Source organism: Cordyceps javanica, chromosome 5 (genome assembly GCF_051103115.1).
Source record: "Cordyceps javanica chromosome 5, complete sequence".
Classification (NCBI taxonomy): domain Eukaryota; kingdom Fungi; phylum Ascomycota; class Sordariomycetes; order Hypocreales; family Cordycipitaceae; genus Cordyceps; species Cordyceps javanica.
In genome coordinates, this window is record NC_139299.1 from 2,926,157 (window position 1) to 2,938,921 (window position 12,765).

General features: G+C 55.0%; 4 protein-coding genes across 4 annotated transcripts; 3 read left to right on the forward strand and 1 right to left on the reverse strand.

The window, feature by feature from the left end:
- Positions 1 to 1,919: 1,919 nt before the first annotated feature.
- Positions 1,920 to 4,352, forward strand: V2A60_008104 (transmembrane amino acid transporter protein-domain-containing protein; the record flags this gene model as incomplete). The annotated part of the gene is made up of 2 exons (XM_083259380.1): positions 1,920 to 4,037; positions 4,167 to 4,352. The coding sequence occupies 2 exons, from the start codon at positions 1,920 to 1,922 to the stop codon at positions 4,350 to 4,352; spliced, it is 2,304 nt and encodes a 767-aa protein (XP_083115506.1).
- A 658-nt stretch (positions 4,353 to 5,010) lies between these two features.
- V2A60_008105 (nuclear pore complex component-domain-containing protein) lies at positions 5,011 to 5,972 on the reverse strand (the record flags this gene model as incomplete). The annotated part of the gene is made up of 2 exons (XM_083259381.1): positions 5,011 to 5,641; positions 5,752 to 5,972. The coding sequence occupies 2 exons, from the start codon at positions 5,970 to 5,972 to the stop codon at positions 5,011 to 5,013; spliced, it is 852 nt and encodes a 283-aa protein (XP_083115507.1).
- Positions 5,973 to 6,806: 834 nt separating this feature from the next.
- On the forward strand, positions 6,807 to 8,751 carry V2A60_008106 (uncharacterized protein; the record flags this gene model as incomplete). The annotated part of the gene is made up of 2 exons (XM_083259382.1): positions 6,807 to 7,299; positions 7,349 to 8,751. The coding sequence occupies 2 exons, from the start codon at positions 6,807 to 6,809 to the stop codon at positions 8,749 to 8,751; spliced, it is 1,896 nt and encodes a 631-aa protein (XP_083115508.1).
- Positions 8,752 to 9,507: 756 nt separating this feature from the next.
- On the forward strand, positions 9,508 to 10,415 carry V2A60_008107 (C-8 sterol isomerase ERG2; the record flags this gene model as incomplete). Its single annotated transcript, XM_083259383.1, has 2 exons — positions 9,508 to 9,922; positions 10,078 to 10,415. The coding sequence occupies 2 exons, from the start codon at positions 9,508 to 9,510 to the stop codon at positions 10,413 to 10,415; spliced, it is 753 nt and encodes a 250-aa protein (XP_083115509.1).
- Positions 10,416 to 12,765: the final 2,350 nt, after the last annotated feature.

Genomic DNA, 12,765 nt, shown 5'->3' on the forward strand with positions numbered 1-12,765 from the left:
TGGCCGCCAAGCCTCCGTTCGTATCAGCATGACCATTGTCGAATAAAAAAAAAAATCAAATCGCCGGACGCCAAGCAGGGTCTCACTCTCTACTGTCACATCCACACGCTACTTCACGATAACCCGTGCCTCTAGTGCGCCGCCGTCGACGCCCAGTGACGTTGGCCCAGCCCACCACTACACACCGGTCCGGGGATAGAACGACACCATACTTATTCCTGCCCGCGTGCGATGCACCGGATGACACATACGGCCTGGACCGGACTGAAATTCTGGAAGGGGGGGAGGGGGGATCTCCCCGCAACTCAGCGTCGCCTCCATCTCGCTCTCACGGTGCGCCTACCCTTTGAGGCACAACCTCTCCTCTCCGGTCTGGGGAAGCGGATGTGGCGTGTGGCGTGGCAGGAAGCCGCAACAGCTGACATTCCATCGATAAGTTATGGACGCTTCCATCTTCAATGAATGGGCAACCATTTTACATCGATAGTCGACCAGGTGCCCAACTCGAGGCCGCCCCCGCCGACGCGGTGCAAGGCAGATAGGGATTTAATAGGTGCCTACCTCTACTTTAGGACCGGGCGTGGCGCTGTGGCGTGCAGTCGGTACATGCTCGTGGTCTGCAACGGCTTCTTCCCGACTCTGCGTCCATTTCGCCAAAGCTTGCGTCAACGCAGCAAGCATGTATCTTCAGTCTTGCTTCTATGCAAGTGAGGTCAAATCTCTTCGACTTGACAAAATCATGCTCGTTGGCCCGGCCAAATCGCACCGCGTCGTTTGCCAACGTGGGGGTTGTCTTGAAATCGGCTCTGGTACCCGCCAATGGCCGTGACAGCGCACATCGACATGGTATATTGGCATACATGTACAGAAACAATACGTGTGATCAGTCGAAACAAATGCAGAAACAAGTTCTTTTTTCCCTGTTCCTGGCCTCGAGTGCAACGTGATAAAGCTGGGGTGCGATTGTGTCATGGCACACAGCAGCACATTGCTGCGCGCTGCATTGCAGAGAGCTGAGACAGGTGACCGGGGGGCCCGACGAGTCCGTACGAGTGAAAATATTCTCAGCTTGCTCTTTGTGCCGGCATCCCGGAATTGAAAGATGAATGATTGGCCAGGTCAACAGCGGTATGCGGAGATTGTACTATGTAAAGCTTCTCAAAAACATAGGCTACGGCATCTTGTACCATGGCTTTTTAATATCTTTTACTCAAACCGCCCCATCTACAGGCCGCTCTAGCGCTCCAAGAGTAATCCCTACAGCGCCTCGCCGACTGATTAGCGCAGCTGCTTCGGGAAGGTCAGGTTCTAGCCGCAAGGTATTTTTTCCCCCTCTCTTTTGGCTGGAGAATCATTGTTATTTCCAAGGATTCATCGGTTTTTGCTCAGCTTCGAGTAATAAATACAAGTACAGATTCCGCGTGGTGGCTTAGGCTTCCCAGGTACGTACTCTTTTCGACAACCACTGACCCAGCCCTGTCTTAGCGTCACTGCCCTTAAAGTCACCAGACGTTGCAACGGCACAACTCTCCCCCCCCCAAAGAAAGCTTCGTCCCACTTCCCACATTACCATTGCCAGGTACTTTGTGTGTGCTCTCTCCGGACCCGCTGTCTCGTCCTCTTGTTTTACCCTTCACAACTTCAATTGACAATTTTCGGCGAAGAGTGCAAGCAGCTCCCTCCTGCTATTTTCAGGAGCCCTCCTTTCGACGGCCATCAAGGCATTGCTTTGCCCCGAAGCTCGCTGACGGCACCTCACTCGTTTCTTGTGCTCACGCTGGGCAGCTCGGACAGCCCTCCTCACTCCAGCTCCCCGTTTGGCACTCGCTCCGACGTTCGCTGTCTGTTGTTTATCTCGGTTGGGCTTCCAAAACATGCGATAAAGCTCGAAGTCCGGCCCGCAGATTTCAACCGCAACCATGGCGTCCCCTTCGAGAAACAGAACCGACTCGAATCCGCTGCTGTCCTCGTCGCCCCAGCCGCAAATCTACTCGTCCTCGTTGCCGCGCGATGAAGTCACCGCCCGCCTGGCAGCCCCCATCCCCGCAGACACGCCGCCCATCGCCCGCAGCGGCTCGCCCAAACCCGGCGTCTTGGAGGCCGACGGCGGCCTGTCGCCCGGCTCGTACAGCCAGGGGCCCGGCACGTCGGCCCTCGCCGCCGCCCTCGCCGACTCGCTTGGCCAGACGCCTCCGCGACATGGGACGCCGCCCGTGCGCGTCGCCTCCCCGCCTCCGCCTGCAGGCCGTCCTCTCTCACCCTCCAATATCCCATTGCAGCCCGGCACGCCGACCAACTACGGCTCCTTCGACTCGAGACGCATGTACATGGGCCCTGGCACCGGCGGCGGTCCGGGCAGCACAGGCCCCTACGAGGACCCCGAGATTGTGAAGCGTCACCTGGTGCAACCCAGCGAGGCCGAGGCTGGTGGCGCCTCCGAGGAGTCCTCTGTGCACGGCACCGTCAAGGGCAAGCAGCCGGAGCAGGTTGGCGGCGCCGGCCTCAACGACGACGAATTCTCCAGCTTGCGCCTCCAGGGCGGCGACGTGACCCGCGGCATCTACAAGTGGACGGAGCAGGCCGAGGCTAAGAGCCGCCTGCACCGCAGCCAGAGCTTCGACCACTCGCGCCCGGAACCTGAGAACCTGGTCGAGGACATCAACACCATCAAAGTCCCCGGCGGCTTCCGCAGGGACCACTTGCGACGCAACGCCAAGAGCCCGTCCGGCAACGCCTCCGAGACGGAGCACGGCGTTCCCTCCCCCGGCGGCCCCGCCAACGAGCGCCTGTTTACCTCGAGCTTCCTCGAGTTTCTCTCCATCTACGGCCACTTTGCGGGCGAGGAGCTGGAGGAGGACGACGAGGCGCTCGGCCCCAACGAGTACTTTGGCGACGACCACGAGGACGACGCCGACAACGAGCGCGAGCCCATGGAGGACAGCGCGCTGCTGCCCCCGCACAAGCGCAAGCGCAGAAGAAAGACGCGCGGCGGCAGCGGCCAGAACAGCCCCATGAACGCCGCGCTGCTGCTGCTCAAGTCCTTTGTCGGCACCGGCGTCCTCTTCCTGCCCAGGGCCTACCTCAGCGGCGGCATGCTGTTTAGTAACCTCGTGCTGCTCGGCGTGGCGCTCCTGAGCTACTACTGCTTCGTGCTCCTCGTCTCGACGCGCCTCAAGATTGAGGGCTCCTTTGGCGACATGGGCGGCATCCTGTACGGCAAGTGGCTGCGCGGCGTCATCCTCTTCTCCATCGTCCTCAGCCAGATTGGCTTCGTGGCCGCTTACATTGTCTTCACCTCGGAGAACCTGCAGGCCTTTATCAAGGCCGTCTCGGATTGCAAGACGTCCATCAGCATCCCCTACCTCATCCTCATGCAAATGGTCATCTTCCTGCCCTTTTCCCTACTCCGCGACATTGGCAAGCTCGGCTTCACCGCCCTCATCGCCGACGCCTTCATCCTCATCGGCCTCGGCTACCTCTTCTACTATGACGTGCTGACGCTGGCCACGGACGGCCTCGCCGACATCATCATGTTCAACAAGCGCGACTGGACCCTCTTCATCGGCACCGCCATCTTCACCTTTGAGGGCATCGGTCTCATCATCCCCATCCAGGAGTCGATGAAGCACCCGGCCAAGTTTCCCCGCGTCCTCTTCCTCGTCATGATCATCATCACCGTCCTTTTCACCACCATGGGCGCCTTCTCCTACGCCGCCTACGGTTCCAAGACGGAGACGGTTGTCCTCCTCAACCTGCCCCAGGACAACAAGCTTGTCAACACGGTCCAGCTGCTCTACTCGGTCGCCATCCTCCTCTCCACCCCGCTCCAGATCTTCCCCGCCATCCGCATCGTCGAGACGGAGCTTTTCACCCGCAGCGGCAAGTACAACCCCTACATCAAGTGGCAAAAGAACGTCTTTCGCTTCTTCGTCGTCATGCTCTGCGCGGGTATCGCCTGGGGCGGCGCCGACAACCTCGACAAGTTTGTCGCCCTCGTCGGCAACTTTGCCTGCATCCCGCTCGTCTTTATCTATCCGGTAAGCACAACCCCCTTTCTCTTTCCTCTGTACACATTGGTCCATCCAGAAAAAAATGGGCAAGAAAAAAACAAAAAAAAAAACGAAGAGACGTCCCCTCGCTAATCACGATTCTTTTATTCCGCGCAGCCTCTCCTCCATTACAGAGCCGTCGCCAGAAGCCGACTGTGGAAGTATTCTGACATTGGGCTCTGCATCTTTGGCTTCTTCGCCATGACGTACACCACCTCGCTGACCGTCATGAGCTGGGCCAACTCCCAGCCCAAGGCCCCCGGCTACTGCGAGAGACGCGGTCTCGGAGTCGACTCGTGGTAGAGGAACAAGGAGTTTTGCGCCGGCCCTTCTTCGACCGCTTTTTTCCCACCTAGAAACCCAAACCACACAGTCTTCCAGTGTCACTGTTCTTGCTCCTCGTCGATTCGTCTCTTTTGCACTGTCATTCATCCAGCATTGTCAGGGGTTTAGGTTGATTTTTCTTTTTTGTTCTTTTCTTAGTTTTTTAGTTTTTAGTTCATCCTGTCGCTCGTCCCTGTCTCTGGCCCAACTTTTGCGCCTGTACCTTTGTTATGCACCACAACTGCTGCTAATACGCAGGGTTGTGGTGGGGGCTTTTGAATGGTTTTTTCCTGTACCGTCGCAGAGGACATTGCCAAAGAATGTGAAATTGGAGATTGACAAGAGCTCTTGTCAAATAGAAATTGCCTTCTTTTTCTTTGGAATCGTGAGTTATTCTTCTTCATCTTTTTTCAAAGTCATCTAGATAGTACGCATTTCCTTCTTTTTCAGTATATCAAAGTATCATATAAAGACAATCATTCCATCTTGCATCTTCATTCGCTCAAGCTAATGATCCGGTGTTTGCGCCTTTGGTATTTTAGATGTGAACAAAAAAAAACAAAAACACATCCTCATACAGTGGTAGTATCTCCTTGATTTGTTTGTAGTATACCATCTTCCTCGACACTGTCCAAGCTCAGTGCACCCACGCGCTCCCGGACGAACGTCGTCCCTTTTCGTAGAGCCACTTGCTGTTCAAGCCCACGCTCGTGCGCTTGCCCGCCGGGCTCGGCGAGGCAGGGTCACCCAGGAAATTCACCGACGTGCTCGCCGCAAAGGGGCTACCCGACGAGGATCTGCGATTGCTGATGCCGCCGCCGCTGCCTCCGCCGCCGCCGCTCCCAGCACCGGCGCCACCAAAGAGGTTGTTACCGGTCCTGGGCAGCATCGGACCGTCTACAGGTGTGGGCGAGAACGGCGACCCAGGCGCCGAGTTCTGGAAGGGGCTGCCGCCGCCGCGACCCGACAGCGGCGACTGCGTGTAGCTCCCGCGGCTGCCGACGGAGCCAGCAATGGACGGGGTGCGCGAGTACCGCGGCGGCGTGCTGAAGACGAGATCGGCTCCGGCGCCAGCGCCAGCGGGAGACGCAGGTGGCGGCGCGGGCGCCAGGCCGAGCAGCTTGCGCTGGGCGGCCGTCAGCGGAATGTCCGTCATCTCGTCGCGAGCGCGGAGCAGCGGCGTGCAGGCGAGCGCAATCTGCACGGCGGGGACGACCTGGACAACGGTCCACGCCCAGCTTATGTAGAGTCGAGCCGCTGGGGCAAAGCTGTTTATTTTCCAAAGCTAGTCAGCGCCTTCATTCCCTTCTTTTGCTCATGTTCTAGGTCCTTGGGGGAAAGGCGGTAGGCGAAAGGGGAGGGGGGGCCATGTTCATACCTCTGTGGACTGATGTACATTTTGATGAGCGCCCGGATCAGCCAAAAAGAGAGCAGGGCGAGTATGTTGTAGGCTATGCGGTGAATATTCTTCTCCGAAAAGGTCGTGGCTTCCCGCCGACGGGTGATTTCGTTTAGGCGAGGATGGCGCCAGGTGCCGGGGCTGTCCGTCACCGATGCTGGGGCGGCCTTGACCGGCGTCGCTCTCGTTGGCGTCGACATGACTATAGTAAGGATTGGGGCGCTGCGTTGCGTGTAATGGCGTGCTTCAAGTTCGTGGATGTTGTTTTTTGTCTTTTTGAGGGAGACGCAGGGAGCTAGCTGTCAATGTCGGAGCCGCTGGCTTCAGCTGAGCATATGGCCGGCAAATGCCAGGACTATTCCACGAACACAGGTTGAATTGGCGGGTAGGGGTAAGCTGCTGGTTAGTATCGTCGTGTTTAAGGCCGGAGCCTGCGTGGTGGGTTGGTTGCCCCCGTGGATGAAGGTTGTCGATGTTGTTGATGGTCAGGTTTCCAGCCAGCAAAACACAACATTGATATTAGCTTACCTTGCTTGGGTGGAGCGCACTGGCCAGCGACATCGCAACCAGAGCTCTGCGAGCGCCCAAGAATAACTAACGAAATTCGAGGCTTGAAAGGAAATTTGAAAAAAAAGAATCGAAAGCGATTAAAATAGAATCTTTTTTTTTTTTTCATTTTCCTTAAGAAGAGTTCTCACAATTTTCGTCTGTCAACTCTTGCTGCTCTGCGGTTGATGTGGCAGTGGCCTGTCCGCCACATGATAGCGCGCCACACACTAGCCACATCCCTTGACAACTCGCCTCGCCTGTTTGCGCATCGTCCAGGCCAGAGTAATTTCCATGATTGCTGCACCTGGCGTTGCTCCGATCCCCCATTGAGCGCTACCACGTCAGGGCCTCGCTGGCATCACACCGTCATCAACCGCGAATCATCATTTTACCCAAGCCTCTCGATGATGCGCGCGTAATTTATCAGCACCGCACGCATTCGAATTAACCTCCATCCGCGACACATCGCGAGACCTTTGCGCGCCATGGCTGCTTCGCCCACCTCACTCGCCGCCATGTCAGAAATCGACCATCCGAGCTCTCCCGTCATCCCAGAAGGCAAGTCCTTCATCTCCCGCGTCGGTAGCGATGATGAGGATGTCGGCGACGACACGCAAGTGACTGAAAAGCCGGGTCGCAAGTCGGGCCGGGGCTCGCACCGCGATGCTGCCGTGCAGCAAATCGGCAAGATTCGCCATCTAAAGAAGGAAGATGGCGAGCCCCTGTGGCGATCCGACATCCAATACGATTTTCTCAAGGCCGTATTCGACAACGAGCTCAAGGTCTTTACCAACTCGTACGATCCCGCAGGCATTGGCAAACAAAACTTTGCCGACCTCTACATTGATACCATGGCGCGCAGCAGCAAGACCAGCAAAGTCTTGCGCGACAAGCTGTTAAATGACAGAGAGGCAGCCAAGGGCATGGCCATGGTTTGTCTGCTGGTCAATGTTGGCAGGATGAACACGACCCTCAACTGTAAGCTTCGATGGCTCGTACCAACTGGCATCGTCACTGACTCGTATAGTCTTTCCCGAAATGAGAGCCCAGCTGCGGACGTACCACGCTATTCCCTCTCTTCAAGCGAACCAGGACGCCCATGCATACAAGCAGCTACAGGATGCCCCGCGTTTAAAGTCTATCCTAAAAGGCGGCGCTGAAGACCGACCGGAGCCGAGCACATTGCAAAAGCTCAAAGAAATCCCAGCAGCGCCGCGAACGAACCCGGTCAATCTTATCTTCATCATGTGCGCCGCCGCCAAGAAGGTGGCTGACCTACACTTTCCTGACGGAAACGAGTTCCACGACGTCATCATGAAGACACAATATAGCAGCAAGTCGCGAGCCAGGGCCTTTCTCTGGCTCATGTGGTTCCACCTCGAGTCTGACTTCACGGAAGAAGGCTGTGAGGAAAATCCGTTTGGTAGCGGTGTGGACTACGATGTCGGTGTCGCCAACCAGGGTGTCCCTCGCATGGAGCTCATGACGGACGAGGAGAAGGCGCTCGAAAACGTGGACACTGAAACCGAGAAGGAGTTTGGCGCAGAGAAGCAGCGTACCAGGGCCAAGATTCTGGAGATGGATCAAGCATTCATGAACGACAGAGACTCGAAACGTGGTAAAGCGCGCGTGTCGCTACACGAAGACGGCCCTGCCATCTTGCCGCGCATACGTCCGTCCAAGCACGAGTCGGACATGGATAGCACTCGATCTACACCACCTCCACGCGGTGCGAGGGGCGGCGGTGGTAGAAGAAGCGCCGCGCTAAAGTACCAAATATTTGAGGGATCCTCCCCAGCACGGCAGGGCTCCGAAGGCGTCATCTCGCGCAAACCTCGTCCACCCACAGCACACCAACTAGCAGTGGAGCGTAACCGGAGCCAGCGTGTTGAGTATATTCTGGATAAGGGTCTTCGCAAAGAGCAGCGTAAGAGCCGCAAGTTGCGACGCCGTGAAGGCGCCATCGTCAGAGCATACAAGCGAATCCACGCGTCCGAGAAACAAGGCGAGGATAGCGATAGTGATGTCGAGGCACCTCGCAACTTGGGCGCTCAGTCCAAAGTTTTCCGTGAATCCGGGATTGGTGGCCTATGCCTGCTTACCGAGGAGCGTGATGACTTTGGTGAGGAGGTCAACACGTACGCTGCCGCCTTTCGACGCTCTCACCGCCGACTTGTCCGCTGGCTGGGCAGCGACAAGGGTGTCGTTGCCCCCATCAAGGTTCCCACGGCCAATGGCGTGGACAAGAATGCTGGCGAAGATGATGTCAACGGCCTCGATGAAGCTAATGGAGACGCAGCTATGGATGACATGGACCTGGACGATGGCGATGGTGATGGTGACGAGACTGCTCTGGGAGCAGAGCAGACCATACTAGCTGATGACGAAGCCGACCGCACAGAAGTGATGGCCGACTCGGATATGGAGTAAGAGCAATAGAGCTACCGATGGCGAGGGGATATGTGATTTTATCATTTCACGTGTAAAACTGTAACGATAGGGTGAAGAGAGAGAGAGAGAGAGGGACGAGCTGGTCATTTTGCCTAGGGACGGAGTTGCAAGGGAATACGGGTCATGGAATTGTTTGTACTGGCTAATTTTGCATTGCCAATGGTATATTTTAAAAAAAAGCTAATTGATGGAAACTTTTGTCAACTTGAGCCAAATCACATCCGACAATGGGAATCAGTGCATACCCGCTGACGCATGGTTACCATGAGACGACGATTGGGTTTATTAGGAAGCAATGCCATTGTTGGTCGGTACTTGTTATTTGTTCTTTATTTCTGTTTTTTTTTCTGTTTTTTTTTTCTGCTTTTCTCCTTTTCTGCTTTTCTCCTTTTCTGCTTTTCATTTTCTGTCTTTTCCATGCACGTGTCGTCTCCTCTCCTTTTCTTGGTACCGAATTTCGTTACCCGAACACGAATAAGGGGATGTCGGGGTCCTTGGGCCCGATAGCTGATCGGGATATTAGCCTGGCAGCCTCCGAGCGGTGAAAAGCGGCAAAATCGGCCAGGAGTTGACTTAATAACCTCGACACTAATAAGCCAGGGTTTCCGGCGATTGCAATTCAAAGTTTTGAGCGTCAAAACACGCTTTCTCTTTTTTTCTTTTAATCTCTTTTCCTTTTTTTTTGTATTTGTGCCTTTTTTTTTTCAGGGAGACGGAAAAACAGAGGGAAAAATCATGCCTTCAAAATCGCAAAAGAAGAACAATGGCGGCGGCAGCGGCAGCAGCAGCGGCACATCATCGACAGCCGCGCGCAGAGGTAGTAGTGGTAGTGGTGGTGGCCTCGGCCGCCTCCTGGCCATCCTGGGGTTCCTGACGGCGCTGCTGGCGTCGGTCGTGTACGTGGCGGAGCAGAACCTGGACAAGTTTTACGTCTTTGAGCTGGACCACCTGCAGGACCTGGCCAAGCGCAGCGTGGACCGGCACGGCAACGACACGCGCGGCGCGGTGCGGTACATTGTCGACGAGCTGAGCGCCAAGCTGCCGGCGCACGTCAACGTCGAGGAGGACTGGGTGTTTAACAATGCGGGCGGTGCGATGGGCGCCATGTACATTATCCACGCCAGCATCACCGAGTACCTGATTATTTTTGGTACGTTTTTCTTCTTTCTTTGTTCCTCGCCGGGGGAAGGGGGAAGGTTCTGCTTCCCGAGGGCCTGTTATCGCCCAATACCATTTGAGTTGGCCAAGGGAGAGAGAGAGAATTCAAAGAGTCAGGACTAATCAAAGGACTTGGAATAAAAATAGGCACTGCGGTCGGCACCGAGGGCCACACGGGCCGCCACACGGCCGACGACTACTTCCACATCCTGACCGGTACGCAGATGGCGTACGTGCCGGGCGAGTACGAGCCCGAGGTGTACCCGCCGGGCAGCGTGCACCACCTGCGCCGGGGCGAGGTCAAGCAGTACAAGATGCCCGAGAGCTGCTTCGCCATGGAGTACGCCCGCGGCTGGATCCCGCCCATGCTCTTCTTCGGCTTCGCCGACGGCCTCTCGAGCACGCTCGACTTCCCGACCCTCTGGAAGACGACCTGGATCACGGGCAAGCTGATGATTGGGCAGCTTCTGCTAGCCAAGTTTTAAGAGAAAGAGAGAGAGAGAGAGAGAGAAGGGCCGCTTATGGAATTATGAGAAGAGTTCTTCTTTTTTTCTTTTTTCAAAGGGTTTGTCTTGTTCTTGTACGAGAAGATGGAGGGGGGGCGGAAAGGTCGGTAATAATTGGGTTGAGAAATCTTTCAAAAGGGGGGAATGAGCAAGTCAAATATGTTGAATGATCCGGAAACAGAAGGAAAACTATGACGGGCCTGTTTCTTACAGCAAGCAGTACGTTAATAATGAGGGATCAGATCTCGGCTGTAGTTATAGGATTTGGGGGGGCATTTGGTGTCGGGCCACACATTGGCATGGTAATCAACTATAGACTTGGTATTAATAGACGCGAGTTTCTCGTTGGAAAAAAAAAAGAAGAAAGAAGAAAGATGAATTTCGTAATGGCAAATGCAACAGAGGAGTCTCTGAACCCCGGTTGCTGCCACGCAGATTGGTGCCTCGCCAGCTCCGGGGGTGGCACCAAGATGAAGTCATGGCTATGCAAAAAGGCCAACGAAGAGATTCCCATATTTGGCCTCTTTATCAGAATGCTCGATTCAGGGTCAGCATCGAGTCGAGCCCCCTCTCCCACTTGGCCATCAAATTAGGTGGTGTGAGCGACGACGGGGGTTGTTGGCCCTGCTCGAAAGACGGGGGCTTGTTGGGAGGGAAAGACTGCGGTGGTATGACACGGAAAAGTTTGGTTGGAGCCTTCAGAATTGCCTGACCGCCCTCGGCAGAGAAAGATGAGTGATTGTTTTTTCCTTTCCGTCGCTGGATTCGTTATAAATATATATATTTATGTACACGTGCATATGTAGGTGGGCAGACGCATGTCGGTAGTTTTGTGCCTACAGCGACCGCCTCCCCTAGGTATACAGAGGCCGTGGGCGCCGCGGCGTGACCAACTTGCACTGTAGGTACCTCGGTTGCTACCGAGTACCTAAGGTCAGTAGTTACAAAGCTCATCTTGGCGAAGCGCGGGAACGGTGACTACAGTCTACAGAGGCGTACTTACAGAGAGCCCCTAAAAAGGCGACGCTGCTGCTGTTCCGATAAAAAAGGGAATAAAAAAAATATTAAAATCGGTCCCGTCAGCACTGTGCTTCCCAGACCCCGTCTCTCTGCTTTTTATCAGTACAGTTGCGCCCGCTTTTCGCTCCTCAGGCATTTATTGTGGCTTGCATGAGGAGGTACCTGGGTACTTGTCTGCAGAGAGGCAAGTACATATTCTGGCGGCCGGATGCAGCTCCTACAGCTGGCTATTGAGTGTATGATGGCTCTGATTTTTTTTTTTTTCCTGCAAAGTAGCCTTTCGTGCAAAAATTGCAGGACGGGGGACGTGGAGCGCCGCATTGTCAAACTTGCAAGTCCCAGAAGCGAGGTTCGACATGGTAGACCCTCCATTGCATCATCTTCACCAAGTGGACTGGCCGTTGATGTCACACTGCGCCGCGAAAAGCACGAAACTGATGTGTTGCAACTGATTTTGGTTCCATATTACACAAAGAAGGGTGAGGAGGGGGGCCATGTATCTGGTCCAAACCGCTTTTGGGGGGAAGAGCAAACTGGCGGCCAAGTACTTAGAGCAGCATGTCGATGAAGCCATCATCAGCAACGGACCATGTCTCCTCCTCCCCGCGCCCGCGTCACCAGACCATCCCTGCTAGCGCAAAAAGTTAAAAACGACTTCCTTCCCAAAAGGCCATCTTTGCGTACAGGGGGCAATATGTTTGCCTATCGTCTCTCTCTCTTTTGCATGACGTTTTTCCATGTTGAATTACGTGCCCACGGGGGGGAAGCAGGTCGGTTTCTCTTTATTTATTTTTTGAATTTATTTATTTTTTGGAAAAATCATGTGACCAATCAGCGAGGCCGAGAGTTGTGCATGGAAAAGCAAAAAGTCTTATCGCAAAGAGCATTTTCGCAGACTGATATCGGACCCGGCATCCATCCATCCATCCATCCGTCCATCAGCCAAGAACTGCAAACCCCCCGCTCTCCAAGCTTTCCTCCCCTTGGGGCCCCGTCTCTTTTTCGCCGTCAAATTTTCTCAAGTTCTTGACTATGATAAGACAAAAAAAAGAATTCAAAAAGCTAATATGACTTTTTTTTTTCTTGTGCCGATGTAACCCGTACGTGACCATTTTCTCCTCCCGGTCTTGGCTCATACCAGGCGCCTACCAAGACCGAGTTAGTTTGACCAGCCGCGCGCCGCGCCCGCTCTAAGTCGTTCCGCCCAGCATTGGCGCCCAGCCCTTGGAATCGACCTGCCTGTTATAACGAGGGGGGTCTTGGCTCTTTTCTCCATCATCGCCAGAAAAGCGTTCGTCCTCCCCGCACA